Source organism: Mesoplodon mirus (genome assembly GCF_964341445.2).
Source record: "Mesoplodon mirus genome assembly, chromosome: 5".
NCBI lineage: Eukaryota > Metazoa > Chordata > Mammalia > Artiodactyla > Ziphiidae > Mesoplodon > Mesoplodon mirus.
The window spans coordinates 108,985,494-109,004,454 of record NC_138980.1 but is presented as its reverse complement, the minus strand read 5'-3'; the positions used below and the strand labels follow the sequence as shown (position 1 = coordinate 109,004,454).

General features: G+C 49.8%; 2 protein-coding genes across 6 annotated transcripts in view; one reads left to right on the top strand and one right to left on the bottom strand.

Annotated features, from left to right (window-relative positions):
* Positions 1 to 94: 94 nt before the first annotated feature.
* Positions 95 to 9,787, top strand: NR2F1 (nuclear receptor subfamily 2 group F member 1). The gene is made up of 3 exons (XM_082623480.1): positions 95 to 674; positions 3,125 to 3,652; positions 8,735 to 9,787. Exons 1-3 carry the CDS (start codon positions 215 to 217, stop codon positions 9,013 to 9,015), a joined length of 1,269 nt encoding a protein of 422 aa, XP_082479606.1. The 5' UTR covers positions 95 to 214; the 3' UTR covers positions 9,016 to 9,787.
* The window catches only part of ARB2A (ARB2 cotranscriptional regulator A), a 455,970-nt gene continuing 438,448 nt past the window's right edge, over positions 1,440 to 18,961 (bottom strand). For 2 of the 5 annotated variants that reach the window (XM_082623475.1, XM_082623478.1), the window contains 2 exons: positions 9,059 to 9,191; positions 7,872 to 8,622 (listed from right to left, as the gene is read on the bottom strand). In XM_082623475.1, the coding sequence (XP_082479601.1) occupies positions 8,382 to 8,622; positions 9,059 to 9,191 (374 nt within the window). In that variant the 3' untranslated portion in view covers positions 7,872 to 8,381. Of the gene's footprint in view, positions 1,904 to 7,871; positions 8,623 to 9,058; positions 9,192 to 18,961 lie in introns of those variants that run through there. The other 3 variants (XM_082623472.1, XM_082623473.1, XM_082623477.1) reach the window with 2 other exon arrangements.

Sequence of the window (18,961 nt, the reverse complement as noted above, 5' to 3'; positions counted from 1 at the left end):
CCGAGGCAGTAGCGGCGGCAGCGGCGGCGGCGGCGGAGGCAGCGGCTGGTGCCCGGCTCGGGCTCGGCTCCCGCGACCCCGGGGCGCCGGGCGGGCACCCCCGCCCCCTCCCCCTCCCCCCTTCCCCTTCCCCTTCCCCTCCCAGCGCGCCCGCGCGCCCCGCGGCCCTCGGCGAGCAGCTCGGCTCCCCCCAGCGCTCCCCGGGCCCAAAGATATGGCAATGGTAGTTAGCAGCTGGCGAGATCCGCAGGACGACGTGGCCGGGGGCAACCCCGGCGGCCCCAACCCCGCAGCGCAGGCGGCCCGCGGCGGCGGCGGCGCCGGCGAGCAGCAGCAGCAGGCGGGCTCGGGCGCGCCGCACACGCCGCAGACCCCGGGCCAGCCCGGAGCGCCCGCCACCCCCGGCACGGCAGGGGACAAGGGCCAGGGCCCGCCCGGCTCGGGCCAGAGCCAGCAGCACATCGAGTGCGTGGTGTGCGGGGACAAGTCGAGCGGCAAGCACTACGGCCAGTTCACCTGCGAGGGCTGCAAAAGTTTCTTCAAGAGGAGCGTCCGCAGGAACTTAACTTACACATGCCGTGCCAACAGGAACTGTCCCATCGACCAGCACCACCGCAACCAGTGCCAATACTGCCGCCTCAAGAAGTGCCTCAAAGTGGGCATGAGGCGGGAAGGTGAATATTTATTCTGTGCTTCTCTCCCTGAGCTTCGCCCGCCTCCCCGGCCCTCTTTCTTTCTCTCTCGCGGGGGTGGCTGCTGTATGGGGCTGGGGTTCCTGCGGTCCCGGCCCGTCCCAGCTTCCTCTGTCCCCGCTACCTTCCTCCCCCGGCGTCTCCAGCCGCCCCCCCCAACCCCAGCTCGCTGCCGCTGCCTCCCCCTCCCGGCCTGCGCTCCTCTCCCCGGCTCCTCCACCCCACCCTCTGCCTGCTCAGGATTTTGTCCCTGGGATCGTGAGCTGTGGCTTAAAATCCCCTCTCTCTGTCTTGGATGTGCTCGGTGCGTGTCTCTTTCCCGCGTGTGCGTGAGGATGCTTGGGGCTGGGCTGGCATGAACTTGGGGAGGGGTGCTTATTTCCCCTGGAAAACTCTGTTTCTGTGTTTTTTCATTCCACTTTCCCCTCCACCTCTTCATGCCCTTTATTTAAAATGGGGGAGGGCTGGAGACTGGAGTACTCTGAACCATAGATTCATTACTGCATCATCCTTTAGGAAGCTTAGCTTGGAAAAAGAGGAGTGAGATTTATTGCACTTGTAGGTCTAATTAGGGGGGAAGGGGGGCTTCTGGCCTGTTCACTGGTTCCCTCTCCTCTTTACCGAGCTGGGGCCGCCTCCTCCAGAGCTGTGGCCTTGTTTTCACCCCTCTACTTTCAAAGGAAAGTTTGTGACTGAACCGTGCTTTCATAGTTGTGTCATTTTTTTTAAAGCATGATACTCGTTTTATTTCTTCATCAAACTCCACCCTCTGCTTAAATACTGCATACAAATTACAATTTACAGCGGCATTTACCGATCCTTCTGATTTGGCTATAATGCATAGACTGCAGCTGGCATGAGCTTCCACATCATTTAATCCCTGTGTTGTATGGCTTTGGTTTCTTTTAACACAACTTTTGATGTTGTATTTAGATATGCTTCATGTTCATGTGGCAAGAGATGCAGCACTTTTCTTATAAATATATCTAGCCATTTACAATTAAAGTTTATCTCCTGACAATCATTAAAGATGTCTTATAGTCAAATTAGTGAACCAGTCAGTTTTGTAGAATGCAGATTACTCCTTCTTGTAATTGACTTTAAAATTATATTTTATATGCCACAAGAAAAGAAATTGAATTCCTTCAGATCTCAAGGAGCAGGCAAATGTGACGACTTCATTTCTAGCTCCAGGGAGATTTTATAGGCATCTGAAAAACAAAAAACAAAACAAAACAAAAAACTTTGAATTGTACTCTCATTTAATTGAAAAATAACTGCCAAGTTCAAAACTATAATTAGAAAAAAGTATTCTAGCCATTATGTTTCAAGAGTTTAAACTGCATTGGGGCTTGCATTAAAATTAGAATCAATGAAAACTTAAGAAAATAGTGTATAACCTGAAGTAAGATAGCTACGTGTACATGGACATATCTATATTAATTTGCTGGGGGGGAGAGTTCAGTAGCCCTAACTTTTCCTAAAGTTGTCTTTGTTTACATGGCAATTTAAAACGCTGGCACTGTTGAAGTAAAACATACACATTAAAAAAAAAAAAAAAAACTTTGGTCAGCTTTAAGAACTCAAAGCATGCTTACGTTTTGCATTCAGATGGTTAATGAATCCAGTGTTTTTGCAGTTGCAAGCTCGTGCATTCACTGGGCAAAAGCTGGCTGCAGGTTGCAGTGGCACCGCGCAGGACAGACATTAATTATATTTTCCACTTTTTTCAATAATGTTTGGCTACTGTAAGTTCAACTTTTTTCTTGATTTTTTTTTCAATTTTTTATTGCTTTTAACAGTGAGAACCTTGTGTGGGGCGATGGGGAGGAAGGGATAGGGGAGGGGTGCAGGATACTTGTTTTCTTTTCAAAAGTTGTTAAGTGGTTAGTAGGGTATGTAACTTGTATCTATTTTAAGGATAATTCCGTAGCATTTTTAGAGAATATGGAAACATTTTGAGCAAAACCAGCTTGCTTGCAAATGAAGAGGCAGCTAGGCATTTGCCTAGAACCACAACCTTTCTCTGGTTTCGCCTGTTTTTGTTTTTGTTTTACCCTGATTTGGTTCCTTCTGGAGGGGTGAGTGGGATTTCATTAATCTGTGTGTGACTTGTTGGTGGTCGAGGGGCTGGGTGGCATTTTCTTGGCCATACCGGGCTGGGGGCCCGTAAGTCAGGCCTAGTTCTGGCAGGGCTGGGGTGGCCAGGGGCGCAGGAGACGGCTGGGCATACCGAGCCGCGGAGCTGGAGGGCTTCACCCCAGATTGCCTCCGGGTGTGGGCTGTGAGTGAGAGAGAGCGCCAAAGGAGATGCTCCGGGGCGCTTGTGGCTGCGGGAAGAACCTCCGCATTGTGTCGGGTGCGCTGCGGCACGGGATGTTCGCAAGCCCCCTGGATGCACATTGCCTCTTTTCTCTCTTTCTTTTCGTCAGCGGTTCAGCGAGGAAGAATGCCTCCAACTCAACCCAATCCAGGCCAGTACGCACTCACCAACGGGGACCCCCTCAACGGCCACTGCTACCTGTCCGGCTACATCTCGCTGCTGCTGCGCGCGGAGCCCTACCCCACGTCGCGCTACGGCAGCCAATGCATGCAGCCCAACAACATCATGGGCATCGAGAACATCTGCGAGCTGGCCGCGCGCCTGCTCTTCAGCGCCGTCGAGTGGGCCCGCAACATCCCCTTCTTCCCGGATCTGCAGATCACCGACCAGGTGTCCCTGCTACGCCTGACCTGGAGCGAGCTGTTCGTGCTCAACGCAGCCCAGTGCTCCATGCCGCTGCACGTGGCGCCGCTGCTGGCCGCCGCCGGCCTGCACGCCTCGCCCATGTCCGCCGACCGCGTCGTGGCCTTCATGGACCACATCCGCATCTTCCAGGAGCAGGTGGAGAAGCTCAAGGCGTTGCACGTCGACTCGGCCGAGTACAGCTGCCTCAAAGCCATCGTGCTGTTCACGTCAGGTGAGGCTGCGGCCGCTGGGAGGGCAGGCCGCGCCGGGAGCGCCCGCAGGCCCCGCTCCGCTCGGGCCCGGCCTCCTGCGCCGCCTCGCTGCGCCCGCCGCGGCCGGGCCCTCGTCGGACCTCCGGCCTGGCCGGGACCTGCGGCCCCCGCACGGGGAAGCGGCCGGCGGCGCCGCTGCCATCTTGGGAGCTCCGCGGTGCGGGAGCTGAGGCGGCGCGGGCGCGGGCGGCTAGGTGGCCCGGCCTGGCGGTCTGGAGCCCCGCGCGGGGCTGCGGCGGCGGCGGCGGCGGCGGCGGCGGGCGCGTGTCTGGCGGGGGGTGGGGCGGGGAGGCGGTGCCGTGGATCCGTCTGGCTGCGCGTGTGTGCGGTGTGCATGTGTGTGCGATGTGCGTGTGCGTGTGTGCTGGAGCTCAGCGTTTCTGGGGGAGGAGAGGGAAGGAAGAGAACGTGGGAATGTGGCTTTCTCCTCTGTGTGGCACGCTCCCTGGCTGAGTTTCCCGACACAGTGAGACACAGAGAGGGAGAAAGAGAAGAATACGGGCAAATAAATCATAAATAATCCCGCTTTATTGCATCCTGATTTTCCCTTATCGGAAACCATTCATGTTTGCAGTTGCTGAGGTTATTGAGGGTCGTAAAAAACAGATTCGATCTAAACAAGAAAGATGAAAAACAAAAGCAATACTGTAGAACCCGAAAGTATGGGAGGATTCCCGCCCCGGAGATAAATCTCATAGCCACGCAAAACGCACGAACATTGGAAATGTAACAGAGTGCCTTAAAATATCAAATTAAATGTAGGCAGTGGTAACATGCATGTTAACAATTTCTCTTATGATAGATGGTTCAAATTAACTTCCAGGAAAATGCATTAATGTTGCCTTTGAAGGCTCTGGTCCGAGCCTCTGAGAACACTGCCCCCCTTTTATTATTGTAACCTGCAAGAGGGAAACATATAAACACCCAGGACAGCAGGTAATGGGGGGAAATAAAAACAAAGCCAGAAAGGACGCTGGTGGGGAACAGAACTGCTCAGACTGGGTCTCGGGCCTTGCCCACTGTGAGTAGGGTTAGCTGCCGGTTTACCACCATTATTGGCGCTATTGTTTTTAATTCCTCCATTCAGAGAACAAATAAACCATCCTAATAAATCTATCCTAGAGGCAGGACCTCCAAAGGCCAAATTAAAACCACTCTTGAGCAGAGATGGCAAAACCCCTTTCCCAAGGCCTCGTTGAACAGTAAGCAGTGGTATAATCTATCAATATTTCCTGGCTTTCATGCGTGAAGAATCATATTTACATTGTATTAAAATGACTCTTAAATTTGCACAATATTGTAATGTAGCAAATGTAGTATTAATATCGATCTGAACAGCAGATAATTTATTTAGACAAGAGCATCTCATTTGTATGCAGGGTGGCCTGAGCTGTGGACTTGGACTGCCCCCCTTTTACTTTCAGTGCAAATGCAGGTCTGCTAGTGGGAGAGGGAGTTATTCTTTGCAAGAGGATAAAGTGCGAACCTTAAAACAAATGGAAGATTTATTGAATAGCCTCCTCAGTGTTTGAATGCATTTTATCTTAATAAGTCTTCTTGATGGAAACGTGTTTTTCAAAAGTGACAAAGAGCCTGGGAAGCAGCGACCCGGCTGCTTTAGCTCTGGCAGGCCTGGGGCCTGTCTGGCTCTCCACTACCCAGCTCTTTAGCCAAATTAATCAGGAAGCAAGCCAGTGTCGGGGAAGCTGGGGTTTTAAAATCTCATCCAGTGAGGTGTCTTGAAGCAGAAATGTGACTTGGAGCTGGACAGAGGTCTTCTCAAGAAAAGTCTCCCTCCCTTTTCCTTGTCCCCCCCCCAAGGTTCTTTGAACCCCCTTGACTTTTCTGATCTCCTGCCCTTTCCCAGAGAGAGGCAAGGACTGTGCAGGCTGTAGGGAAGACTGTGGAATTATTCATGCTTTCCTTTCAACTTTCCATCCTAAAATGTCCCTGTGAAAAGTGTTCCTTTAAAAAAAAGTTTTCACAAAGATACTTCTTAAACCAAGTCTTCAAGGTGTAAGGGAGGCCGAGAAGTGAACAATAACATTATTTTGTTGGAAAAATTGCAAGAAGAATATCTGAAAGTGGAAATAGAGCTGTCAGTAGTAATTCACCCCCCCTCCTCCATACAACACATTTCCACTTTTGACTAAACTTGTTTTGATTGCTAGCCAGAAGGGAATTCATGGGAAGCCTTCTCAAAGTCATCCAACTTTTAAGCAAACTTTGAATGATGGAAAAGACAGTTTTAGACATATTGTCCAAGGAGGTTTACTCCGGATAAGTATTTGAAGCTGGCACGGGGGTTCCCTGTGGTGGTTTTCACATTTGGCCTCCGGATGGTATGTTTAATCCTTAATATTCTGGACAGCATCCAAGGACTAGGTCATGACCTGAACTTACTTTTTTTTAAAAAATTCATTAATTCATACACCTAAATATTCTCTCTGATAAATGAGACTTTCCCCGAAAGGAGCCATCTAGTTAACATAAATATGAGAAATCCATTTTCAGCACAATAATAACTTTGATTTCTAGTTATGGCAGCTGATTACATCTATATTTCCTGAACACTAAACTCTTCTGAATGCACAACATGAAATACATTCTCTGCACTACAAAGGCTAAGCTGGGAGGGCCTGAGCGGTAATGGTTATTTATTTACATAATTTCTTTTCCATATACTGTAGAAGAAATATTGAGGGTTCCCACATTGACACTACCATATAAAAAGCGAGATATGGGTTTTGCACATTCTGCCTCCTTTTCTTATCTGGGTATAACTCATGGAGTCTAAATATGTACTGCATCACACCCCCTGCTCACCTAGTTTTGCTACCACAACCAGACAATTGATCTGAGAGCTCATACTGTCAGTCCACAGTTGGGGGAATTCTGTTGCAGAAATATCCAGAGTAGGAATGAATATCTAGAGTGGGAAGCCAGGCCCAAATTAGGGCTCCTGCCCGAGGGAGGCCACAGGGCTGGCCGGCTGGCACTTTGCAGCGGGGCCCAGCTACAGGCATTCTGCCTTCAGAGGAGGAAAGAACTCGATGCAGCCAACACAGGGCCCAGGCATGCCTTTCCTGGGCTTCTCTCCCTTGGAGTAGCCTAGCTGGGGGAAGGGTAGTGACCTTGCACCCTGGGGGCCCTAAGTGTAAATATCAGATAAATATTTTACAAACCTGAGGAGATTCCATAGGGGTCTTTAAAAAAAAAAAACCTGCTGGGGTATCAGTGGGTCCCTTTCATACTGCATTCTCTGAGGCTGAGAGGGATCCTGTGGCATAAGGGGCAGATAATGCATGTCAAGCAAGATATATGTAAATAAGAGTCTGCATGGTGGTCATTCAGCAGGACCAGGTTAGGAGGCAAAGCCAAGGGCAGACCCTCAGGGTCCCCTCTCTAAGCATCGAAGCCCCAAACTGTTCCTGCCCTCATCCTGTAGCCATAAAATCTCACTGACTTCCCAGGTCAGGCTAGTGTGGCTGCACCAAATGGCTGGCTAGAGTAATTAGACATCTGAGAGGAACCCAATCTGGATCTGGGGTCAAAGGAGACCTGCCTCAGAAGTTCCTGAATTATCACTAGTTTTATTTGTATTTTTGCTCAAGGCCATAGCCTTGTAGATGAAGGTGTTAGAATGCTTTACAAATCCCAGTTCTTGAAATAGAGACATAAAGCTCAGAAACTCAGCAGACCCAGGTTTCGCTTTGAATCATTTGCTGTGTCTTCTTAGGGTCACACTTGCCCATTCACAATTATACAGTGTCCTTTTGGGGGCATTGCCATGCATGAATTTCTTTCCAGATCTATATATTAGCAAACTCTGCCTTTGATCTCTAGTCGACCTCCTGACTGGCTAAGGGCTCCTCTGTGATCTTCCTGTTTTTTAAATATTTATTATTAATACAGGAAACAACATGGGTGTTTGAACTAAGAGAGGAAGCCTTCACTTCATTCCTCTGATTCCACCTTCCCCTCCATTTGCTTGCCTCTAGTTAGTTGATACAGTATAAACTGCTGTCTTGAAATATTTTTAGTAGACCAAGAAGAGCCCTTGGTTGATGTGAGATTAAACACACAGGTTTTGAGATGTTTCCTTGTGCATAGGTCCTGCCACAGGAAGCCTATCTCCCCAAATCTCCCCTCAACTCCCCACCTCCCAGTTCTGAAGCAGAAACAGCAGCTGCCTCCAGTCCAGCTTTGTGTCTGATCGCTGAAGTTGTCTCCTTCCTGCAGCCTGGAGTAACTGAGCCATATTCCTTCTGATTGTCATACAGCTTACAGAGATGTGACCAGTTTTCAATTATGTGATCTAAGGCACAGATAGAAGTGTTCACCCTCGCTGAGGATTTGCTGCAGAGTTCTTGCTTGCATAGAGGGTGGATCGCAAATCCTATATTGCCAAAGCATGAGCTTGATCTGATGCCAGGCACTGCCAGCCTATGATTTCTTACCCCCTCGCATGTGTCTATTCACTATACAATCTAGGTTCTCCTTGAGGTTTCTGCTTGGGGTCATTTAGGTTTGAGAGGGGGACTCCAAGAAGCATTTTAGAACTGCCTCCAGGCTGCATATTTAGTCAGGGCTCCTGAACACCCCAAAGCCAGGGGCAGAAGGGGCAGAAATCCTCCCTTTAATGAGCACAACGGAAAAGATGCTCCCCTGAAGGTGGAGGACAGGTTGCTATGTACAGCAAACATGGCTCCAGCATCGTACATTATTTAATCCAAAGGTGAAAGAGGAGAAACAAAGGGACTGGAGAGGTTGCTGCCTCTTCAGGTGTGTGCCTGTCTCTCCAGCTCCCCAGGCCTGGTGGGAGTTTGATTTGTTTGTATTTGTGTCGGGGGCCGGGGGAAGGAAATAGTGAAGAAGGAGTAGTAGGGAGGCACGGCGGGGAGGATTTCTTTTCTTCTTCCTTCTATTTCTATTTTAAAAGAAAAAAACAATGAACGGCTTGCTGTTTGTGACTTTGCTGTCCGCTGACCTAACCGTGTGCCCCCTCCCCTTGTCTCTCCTTCCGGTGGCTGCTTGGGCAGATGCCTGTGGCCTGTCGGACGCCGCCCACATCGAGAGCCTGCAGGAGAAGTCGCAGTGCGCGCTGGAGGAGTACGTGAGGAGCCAGTACCCTAACCAGCCCAGCCGCTTCGGCAAATTGCTACTACGACTGCCCTCGCTGCGCACCGTATCCTCCTCGGTCATCGAGCAGCTCTTCTTCGTCCGTTTGGTAGGTAAAACCCCCATCGAAACTCTCATCCGCGATATGTTACTGTCTGGGAGCAGCTTCAACTGGCCTTACATGTCTATCCAGTGCTCCTAGACCTTGGGCGCTTCCCACCTGCCCCCACCCCCTAGAGACTCACAGGACCAGCGGGGGGCCGTGGACTCCAATGCCGCGGGGACACCAGGCGGCCGATGCAGGGTGCGGTGGGCCGGGCAGCGGGGAGGAGGGCCAGGGCGACAGGAGCAGCCCACCGTGCAGAAATGCAACCCGAGCTGCAAACCAGGAGAAAAAGAGACTCTTTTTAGTGTCAGATCTGTGGACACGTTGGAAAGGAAAGGAAAAAGACCTTGTGTCTGATGAGAAAAAGAAAAAAATTTGGAAGAGAGGACCATGAAAATTTTAATAAAACAGAAGGAGACTAACGGACCTTCCAGGATTTATTGTGGACAGATGTGGATATATTCTGTACAGAAAACAACACACATGGAAGTGGACCGAATCCGATGTAGAAACACACACACATACACACACACACACACACATTGTTATTCATTTTGTAAAATACTAGTCTTTATTTTCATTTTTTTGTAAAATTTAAACATCGTATGCACATAAAAAAGAAACAAGAATTAGGGGAAAATAACATTTTCCAAATAATTATTAAAAAAAATTGTCCTGTGTCTATGTATCTATATCTGTTTTGTATTTTTTTCTGGTTCCAAACCAGATTTCCTGTGATTCTATACTAATAATTTTTGATATAACCCTTTGCTTCTTATAATGAGTGCGATATATGTTGTCGAGGCTGTTCTTCAAGAATTAAAATTGAAGTGAAAATTTAAACAAAAAATAAAAGAATTTAGCAAAACCCACGTGTCTGGTTGCTTGACAGATGTCATCAGTGCAAGAGAACCCTCCAATTAATTTCCACTCCAATTATTCTTAGAATGGTGGGGTGAGGGGGAAAACTTTTAATGTCCATTACCAAGTTGGCTAGATTTATTTCCTAAAAGCAAGCAGCTGCTTTGGTTTTGTAAATGCGGAAGGCCAGGCTCTGCATGGGACAGAGTGGGAAGTGGGGGGCGGGTGGCAGGGCACTTCGGTGCCGGCAGCAGCCATTGTGACCTTGTAGGTGGTGGGCAGCCAGCACGCAGCTGGCCAGGAGGCTGGGGCAGGCCCGGTCCCTCAGGGTCGAGTCTCTGCGCTGCCTGCTTCAGTATCTGCAGGTGGGAACTTGCCTGGCTAGAGAGGATGGAGCCCTGACAGTGGGGGGTTCAGCATGGAGAGGGCCACTCTGACACCTCTGCGTCTCATCTGTGACTGGAGGGTCAGCCTCTTCCCAGCTCTGGGAGAGAGAGCTGGGGTTTCAGCTGCGAGCCCTGGCTTTGCTCCTCCTGTGGTCCGCTATATCTGGCTACGGTTTGCACTTCACTCCAGACCCTGTCACAGGGGTTTCCCGGGAGGGCCCTCTAGCTCTGTGGGGCATCTGGAAGGGCCCCACTGTGGCGCTTAGGAGTGTGGACCTGGAACCCGGGAGTCCAGCAGCTGGGCTGGAGCAGATTCTTTCCAGAAGCGGTGTGTGGGTCTTAGTGGCCCTTTCAGGGCAGCAACCTCCTGCTGAGGCCTCCCCTTTGGGGTGTGTGTGGGTCTGCTCTCTGGAACAGCTTTCGGAGCATGAATGTTTTATAGGATCCAAGTTGGCACTGTGAGAACACATATTGCCAAGGGAGCTTTTTCTTAACATAGTAATAAAGCCAGGTCTTCTAAAATAACACCTCTTCACCCCTTCCCTCACCTTCTCCCCCAGCCCCAAACAGGCACGGATGAGGCAGGAGCTTTACTTTCTGAAGTCAGTGGCAAAGTTTTCCTCTCAACTTGCTGTCTAGAAGTCTCCAGGTGGCCTCACCCCTTTAAAAATGCATGAACAAGCTCCAATCCACCTAAGGTTTTAAAATTCTGGGGGCAGAGCAGCCTGGCAATGCCACCACTTTCTGTGAAGAAGCCCCTGCAGGTCCGCCTGGGGACCGGTCCGAGCCCTAGGGCAGCTAGACGGATAGGGTATTTGGGGTGTGGAGCCCCTGGGGCCCTCCTCCCTTCCAGCAGGTCCCACCCGGCCCAGAGCCTCATCCTTGGCACCACACCCAGGGGCAATGGTTTTGGGTCTAGGCTGACTTCTTTGCAGGCACCCAAGGCAGGAGGAGCGTGGGAAGAACTCGTATTTAACCACTGACCGCCCCCCAGGAAGTCTCAGGGAGCCTTCCTGGGAGTGGGGGAGTTAGGGTGGGCTGGGCTGCTGCGCGGGGCTGCTGAGGGGAGCCGAGCTGCCTCCAAGCACTCACCGATCTTTCCTACCTTTCTTGAAATGAGATGTAAATATATTCATTACAGTGTGATCCCTCTGATGAAAACAGATAAACATTTTCGTAGGTCAGAAACGTATTTTTCAATTAATTTCAATATGGAGGCCCAAGCGTAAGGCACCCAAAGTGGGATTGGCCAGGAAGCCGAGGCCCAGGGTGTAGTAGGAAGCACTTGTTCCAGGGTTCAGAGCTGACAGTGCTAACTTGGCTCTTGCTCAACGGCCTACAGCCTGGGGAATCCCAGTGACCTTTCTAAGCCTGGGCCTAAGCTGAGGGTGGGGTGGGGGTGACCAGCACAGCATAGGAAGAAAAGCAGGCCTTCCTGTGGCCTCACAGACTCCCTCCCAGGTTTGGTCTAGGAACCAGGAGGCCCTGGGGACGAGCAAGAGGTGCTCAGAGGCCATTTCTGGGATCTGCAGGCGGTGGGTTTCTCCTCCGCTGTCTCCTTGGTGGCTGGGGTAGTCCCCGCCTGCATTAAACACAGAGAGACAGTCATCTTCAGAGCTCTCTGTGTGTCTCAGCCAGAGAGATGGAGCCTTCCCAGGAACTCAGGGGCCATGCGGATGCCCCTGCAGAGCAGGACAGGCTGTCCGCAACCCGCAACCCGAGGCTTTCCATTCTCAGAGCGCGCAGTTGGGCCCCATGAATCTGCTCGGGCTAAGGGAAGGTTTACGAACTGAGACAGGCATCTAAGCCACTGGGTGAGGCTTCCGACAAACAGGAAGCATCGTCTCCGCTCCCGGCCATCTAAAATCTCCTTGGCCGGGCTGACCAGTGTCCGTGGCGGGGGAGCTAAGGGCCGAGCGGCCCGGGGGCCCCTCGCAGTGTGGAGCAACAGCCCACTAGAGGCCGGGTGCCCCCTCAGGATCCTGTGCCACCTCAGACCCTTGGAGTCGCTGGGCAGAAGGCCACGTGGAGCAGGTGGGAGTCTCCTCTACCTGGGTGGCTGCCCAGAGTCCCCTGAGCAGTGAGCCACCTTAGAGCCAAGCGCCAGGGGGAGCCCTGGAACCCAGGTGTGAGGCCGCAGGCAGGTGTAGCCCAGAAAGTCCGCTGGAGGACTCAGGAGAGTGGGGCTGGGCGAACTGGGCGGGGTAGAACCCACGGACCCCCCCCCACCCCAGGGTCAGAGAAAACCCATGTTAACAGTTGGAGAGTGTCCCACACAAGGTGACTTCCCTCTGGAAATTACCTGTGACGTATGAAAGTCAAACGTTGAGAATTTTAGGGGCTTTGAAGTCGGTCTAAACTACTTTAGCCACAAACTTTGCTGAAAGCATCAAAAAAGGCTGTCTTGGGACTTGCTCTCCTCCGGCAATTTCTAGGGACTATAGCGGCGCCTCATCTGCCGCGGAGGGACAAGGACTGGCGCAAAGGACTTAAAATATGACCTTTGCCCCGACATGCACATCCCAACCTGCGGCCAGGCCTGGCGGAAGCCCGGGGATGGGGATCGGCCTCCCTCCCGGCCACCAGGACCACTTTCGGCTTCCGGAACTCTGCACCTCGGTCGGTTCAGGCTCTTGGTCTCTGGCAGCCGCAAAGGGTCTCCGTCCGCTCTTGGAAGCCCCTCCGCCCAACTTTGCGCTCAGGGGCGCTGGGGATATGGAGGCCCCTACACCCAAGCCTACCTGAGCCCGTCTGCTTGGAGTGTGCAAAAGTTTATTTTTAAAAAATCCTCCTTCTCCTCCTCCGCTCGTAGGCAGTCCTTGTATCTCCTACAGGGGCAGAATCACCTCGTAAGCTCCTCGATTCCTCAGAACAAATCACCTGAATGTCTCTGCAATGGGAAACCGTGAAGGAGCGCAGGGAGGGGATTCAGGGAAACACAAGTGGGAACTAATAAAACTCTTGTTAGAGGGCCTGCTCAGGATTCGTGGCGTCACTGGGCCTTTTACTTGGAAAGCCAAAGAGTTGTATTCCTAAATGAGTTAAAGACCCATTTACCTCTGTCGTGTTCTATTCATCAAGCCACAAGTTGAGAGTTCCTAACATGAAACTATTTGTTTGCTTACACAACCAGCTGGGCGCAATTTCACGTCTGAGATATCTATCTGAAAGCGCCTCTCATTTATTATCTCTCCTTGTCAGCGAATCCATTTTCCAGCTCTCCCTCCCCCCGCTTTGGACTTTATTTATTTATTTATGGTGCGACTTCTCTGCCTGCGAGAACCTGGGTCTGGAAGGCTCCCAGGGGAGCGGCCGCTCCCTACGCGGTTTCCGCTGCGCCCAGGGCGCGTGGACCAGGGGCCGGTGGAGACGAGCTCGCCGCCACCGCTGACCCCCGGCGGCCGGCAGGCCAGGGTGTGGGGCGGGCAGCGGGCGGGCCCGGCCGGATACTGCTGAGCTGCCTTTCTCCCTAGATGTCCTCCCTGCTAGCTCTCCCAAAGTAAGCCACAACCACCTGTGCGAGGAGGGGGTGGGAGGAGGCCGGGAGGGGAGCTCTGGAGCCTCTCCCCGAGTTGGGGGGGCGAGATACGGATTTGAGAGATGCTTTCACAAAGCCTCACCTAGTCCCGCGGGGCCAATCTCTTCTCCTGGGCCGGAGCGCAGAGTGAGTAACCAAGATGTAAATAGTTGTGTGATGGGTTGGGGGAGGGGGCAGCGCATTTATTGTGTGCGCTGAGGGGAGAAGGCTGCACGTGGTTTCAATTTTGAAGCACAAAGAAATAACGTGCAATGCAGAAAATAGGTTTATGAATGTAATTGAGAGGAAAGAAAACAATTAACACGGTGCAAGGTTGCACACTCGATTGGCCACCCCTCGCCTTCTCTTCCACCCCAATTTTGAGAAATCCGGATCATGTGAATAGAGTAGGTCTAGGCGGTTGGATCGGGCTGACAAGGGAACCTCTGATGGAGGTCACAGTGATGGGTGGATAATGTGTCTATCCATCTCCTAGTCTGCTAAGGCCTCCTCCAACCAAGCTGATAGAAAGAGATCAAATCCCCCCCAGTCCAACGTATAAAATAGCCCCAGTTGTAAAGATGGAAAGGAGAAGGGGTGTCTGTAAGGGAGGGGAGGGAAAAAAGAGAGAGAGCGAGGGATTTCTTTAAGAGAGACCAGGCTGGTCTCCGCAAGCTATCCTATTGTGTTGATTTAGGAAGACATTTGCTGTATATAACGCTTAAGGCTGAAAATATCATTGCGCAGCCAGATAAATAAAGCGTTGGCCCAACGGTGGGGTCAGCGATCGATCTCTGGGCTCAGAGGAAAAAGGAGAGAGACAGGGTCATGCGCAAGCCTCTGTCTGTGTGCTTGTCAGTCGGCATGCATGAGCCTGAGTGTGTGTGAACGTCAGGGTGTACGAGAGAGAACCGAGTCTTCAGCTGGCCAAGAGGCTCATTAGCATTCCTAACCCATGGACCTGCACTGACAACTAACAGAGATATCCCGCTCACCACCAGGCCTCCTCTCCTTTTGTCTTCAGATCTGGAGGAGAAAAAGATTTCTCGGTGGAAGCTGAAGCCTGAACTTCCATGTGGTTGTTGGAGATTCTGGGTATAAAAAAAAAAAAAAAAAAAAAAAAAAAAAAAAGGACGTGCTAGGATCTCGCCTGATCTTTTACTCTGCTTTTAAAAACTTCCCTCCTAAAAAAAGAAACTTTTTTTGCTTTTCTCCCTCAAAGTGTAATATGCTTGTTGAAACTCCAAGCTTAAATGAGACAGAAAATCCTCTGAAAATATTTTGCCTTTTCTCCTTGTTGACACGCAGAGAGGTGGATGTTTATATGTTTGGCTCACATACACATGTAAAGCCGGTACTTTTAGTTAAGGATTTCTAGAATATAGCAACCAGGGGTTGTTTGAGCTTTTTGTTTCTCTTCTTTCTTTGCCTTGCTTTTGTTTTTTGTTACGATAAAATTCCTTTTATTTTCTATAATAAATGCCCTGCTTATTACTTTATCACTCTGTTGTTTAAATAAACTACAACTTTCAAAATTAAAGGCTCTAGTTTTGTATTAACCATCAGAAATAAACAGTTTTAGAGACCTCCACTATTCTAAGAAACATTTAAAAATAATATTCATTCATGCAGTTTTAATCACCTTACACCTATCTGGGGGAAAATGTCTTTTCACCATATCTCACAGGGATAAATATGTATCCACTTTGCTCTCCTAGATCCTGTGCCTTGATCGCCATCAAACGAGGCAGATAGTTTTACATTGGAGTGTACAAATTATCCCATGTTGACAGATGTTTGTCACTTAGTAACTTCTTTCCAAGTTTTTCCCCCTCCCCTAAGCCTTCTTTCTAGCTTGCTTTGTTGTTTTAAAATATGCATGTCTCTCACTGGAATGCCAGTCACGAGTGCAAACTTTGTGTCCAACCTCCCACATGAAATGATCCTTTTAGAGGGAACTCGATATGTCTCAATCTGCACTTAACTCAAAGCCTCTGAGTACGGGCCACTCACTCACTGGTCCTGGCTCCTAAATAACTCAGCAGAAACGAGTTTCCAACTAAAAATCCCCTCGAGTGTCTCCCAGGGAAGAAATATAGCTCCTATAATTAAAGGAGGCAACGGCCAGAGGGGGAATGCAGCCGGCAGCCAAAAAAAAAAAAGTAAGAGTTTTATTTATTTGCTGATTGAACTTGTGTTGTCATGACCAGCAGGTTTATCCACACTGGAAGTGCTGGAGGTTTGTACTGTGTGTGCACAAGAGGGAGTGGTGGAGAGAACGGGGAAGGGAAGGATGACATGGAATAGGAAGAATGAAAGTGAGAAGGACAACTTTGGGAAAGAGAAAATAATCTGTGGGACAATGTAGGGAAATTTCTTTGCACAGGATTTGAGTAACAACTTGTAGTGAGGAATATGGGAGGGGGGGATGCTCAGAGGAGATGAGGGGGTAGTTATAGTAAATTCTTGAATGCAGGGTATCATCAGGAAAAGGAGGACTCTTAACTGTTTTCCCTAGAAAAGTAATGTGACAGCAGGGAAATTATTAGCTGTGCTGTGTGTGGCGGTTTGGGTATGTGGGGGGTGGAATTATGAAGAGAGGAACCAGAGGGAAAGGAAGAAGTTCCAGGACTCCAAGCAGAAGTGTCAGGGAGCCAGAAGCCTTCCACCCCCCTTGGCAAAAGTTGCCTAGTAGGTGTGGATGTGAAATCTTCTCTAGAAGACATCATCTTTGCATCTTATTTTAATTAGTTTCATCTATTTGAGCTGATTCTGGCATTAGAATCGCTTACAGGATGATTCAGCTCATGAGATGAAGAACACCTCGCAATCTCTTCTACCACCCCCCAAAAGCTTCAAAACAGAAGGACTCCTCAGGCTGGGCAGCTCATTTCTATTAAAAAGGCAAAACTTTAGCACTGATGAAAAACAGATGAATTTTTTCTCCCTCTCTCTGAAACAGTTACTCTCTTTTACTGATGTGAAGTGACGTCAGCAATGCCTGTCCTATCCCCTTGGAGAGAAGGGAGAGAGGAGGAGGGGATGGAAGGAGGGAGCTGGGAGAAAGAGCTAGAGAAAAAGAGAGAAAGCAAACCGAGGGGAAGAGGGGAAAGGGACAGGGGTGGGGAGGAGAGAACGGGAATGAATATTCTGCAGTTTGGGGCCAAAATTCCACAAACAGTGGGCAAAACAATGCTTTAGAAGCCGGTGATTGATAGGACACCCTTCTCTGCTCTCCCTCGATCTGCATATTCTAACATATGGAAAGCTTACAGGCCCTGTGCACTTATAGAAGCCGATAATGCATTAGCTCTCAGCAATATTTACAGCACCACTTTTAATACACACCAGATGGTTCGCGACTGTGCGGCCTCAGCCAGCTTGCTCCTCGATTTCACTCGGCGGCACTTTGTTGCAATTACGCTCCACGCTGAGACCAATTTTATTGGTGACCTATTTTTCATATTTGCAGCATTTTATGTTAAAAACCTCGTCTCCGGCCTTTTTGTAAAGGGCAGCGCTCAGGAAGGGAGAGCTTAGGAGGACGGCGGGGCTGTCTAGGTGGATATTAATATTTATCATGATGTTACATACCTCGGGTTTAAGTGAGTAAACCGGATAGACATAAGTACTCGGGTCATTATGTTTGTTCACTCACCCCCTGTTTGTCAGACCCCCACGGACTGTCTACACGGCGCGCTCGCTTCAGAGTCAATACATCCGACCATAAATATTGTATTCCATTAATTATCACGCCACTGGCTTAGCCTGGGCGCCGGCGTCCTCGAGCGACGCAGGGCAAATGAGGACGCTTCCTGAGCAGATTTCTAGGCTGGGAACCCCGCTGAAATTTCCGCAGTGCCTGGGAATTCCTAGAGCCCGAGCGCCCGGCTCAACTCGGGCTGGGCCTGGGGCCGGCTGGCGGGGGAGGGGGTGAGGCGGGCGGATGCCTGACGCCGCCAGGAGCGCTCAGTACCTGTTATCTTGCCACGCAGAAGGCCACAGGGAGAATCCCATTTGGCACGCCGGGAAAGGCTTTCAACTTTATCTCCCGTCATGTAAATATCCCCGAGTGCCCGACTGAGGGACTTTGTTTTGCATCGAACAATATAAATATTCTCTTTGCTGCAACGCAGGTGTGCGCTTCCTACCCGAACTCTTTTTTTTTCTCCCTCCCTCGTTTATAGTAACTCTTTATACCCCCCCATCCCCTGGTTAAAAAAAAAATCACAGATGTTTACTTTATTGATATAACCCATACCATGGTTAGGCTGAGGATAATATGCCTCAACTAACAGTCATTTAGCAAATAATAGAGGCGTTCTGGATGCTTTCCAACGTTACACATGTAGTTGGTCATAAAATGATACGTGAAAAAATTAACATCTGCTTTCCTAAAATAAAGTGTGCCAAGTAGCTTTTTATGAATGTTTTCCTCATTTTAAAAAGAAATATGGAGAGATAAACTGGCACCCAGATGTATAGCATATTTATAATGGCTTTAGGATTTAAAGGTAGCGTATTCATTCCACAAGCCATTTAAAAACTGACGGTTTAAAAGCTACTTAACCCCAGACATCTTCGAATCCTTAAGAGTCTTCCAAATTGTATCATTTAAAGAGGAATTTACTGTAATTGAATTGTGTATCAAGGCAGAACTACGTGCAAGTCGGGGCACTGCGGCCTGAGCTCAACAGAAATTCCAACTCGCCTTTTATTTACCTAATTTCTCAGCAAGGTTCCCAGGCCCTTAAGAAGGCAGAGCTGGAAAGTTTAGTTGGGCTCTTTTTTGTTGTTGTTTAATTCCACTATTAGGAAATGAGGCCTACCTTTGAATTATTTCATTAGGATTTGGCCTTTTGGGGGAAGGGGTGGGAACCATAATCATTAGTGGCTTTTTATTATTTCTACAATAAATGGCTAGATTCTTTGTTGAATAAGCTGCTTGAATGTTTTGCAGATGTTCCACTTAGACCAAATCTGACCCCCTATTTCCTCCCAAATAAGTCGCATAAACTCTCCCTCCACTGCCTTTACTCGAGAGCATGCTCCCCCCATCCTGGCAAGTTTATAAGAGTCGAGCATATTCTTATGAAATTTCCACCTAACCGCACACACACACACAAATACATTTACACACACACACTCCTCCCACCCACTGAGCCTCTGAGCGTGGCAGAGGGTAAGAGAAGAGAAAAAAAAGACGAGAAACTGGTGAGGCGGAATGGAAAGGAGGAGGGAAGTCGGCGCAGTGGTTACACTCCTATGAGGAGTGCGC

Bases quoted from the DNA above. Each gene is read 5' to 3' on its own strand.
- NR2F1 (XM_082623480.1), top strand. From the start codon at position 215: ATGGCAATGGTAGTTAGCAGCTGGCGAGATCCGCAGGACGACGTGGCC. The intron at 675-3,124 runs GTGAATATTTAT...TCTTTTCGTCAG, and splicing joins AGTGGGCATGAGGCGGGAAG to CGGTTCAGCGAGGAAGAATG. The intron at 3,653-8,734 runs GTGAGGCTGCGG...CTGCTTGGGCAG, and splicing joins CATCGTGCTGTTCACGTCAG to ATGCCTGTGGCCTGTCGGAC.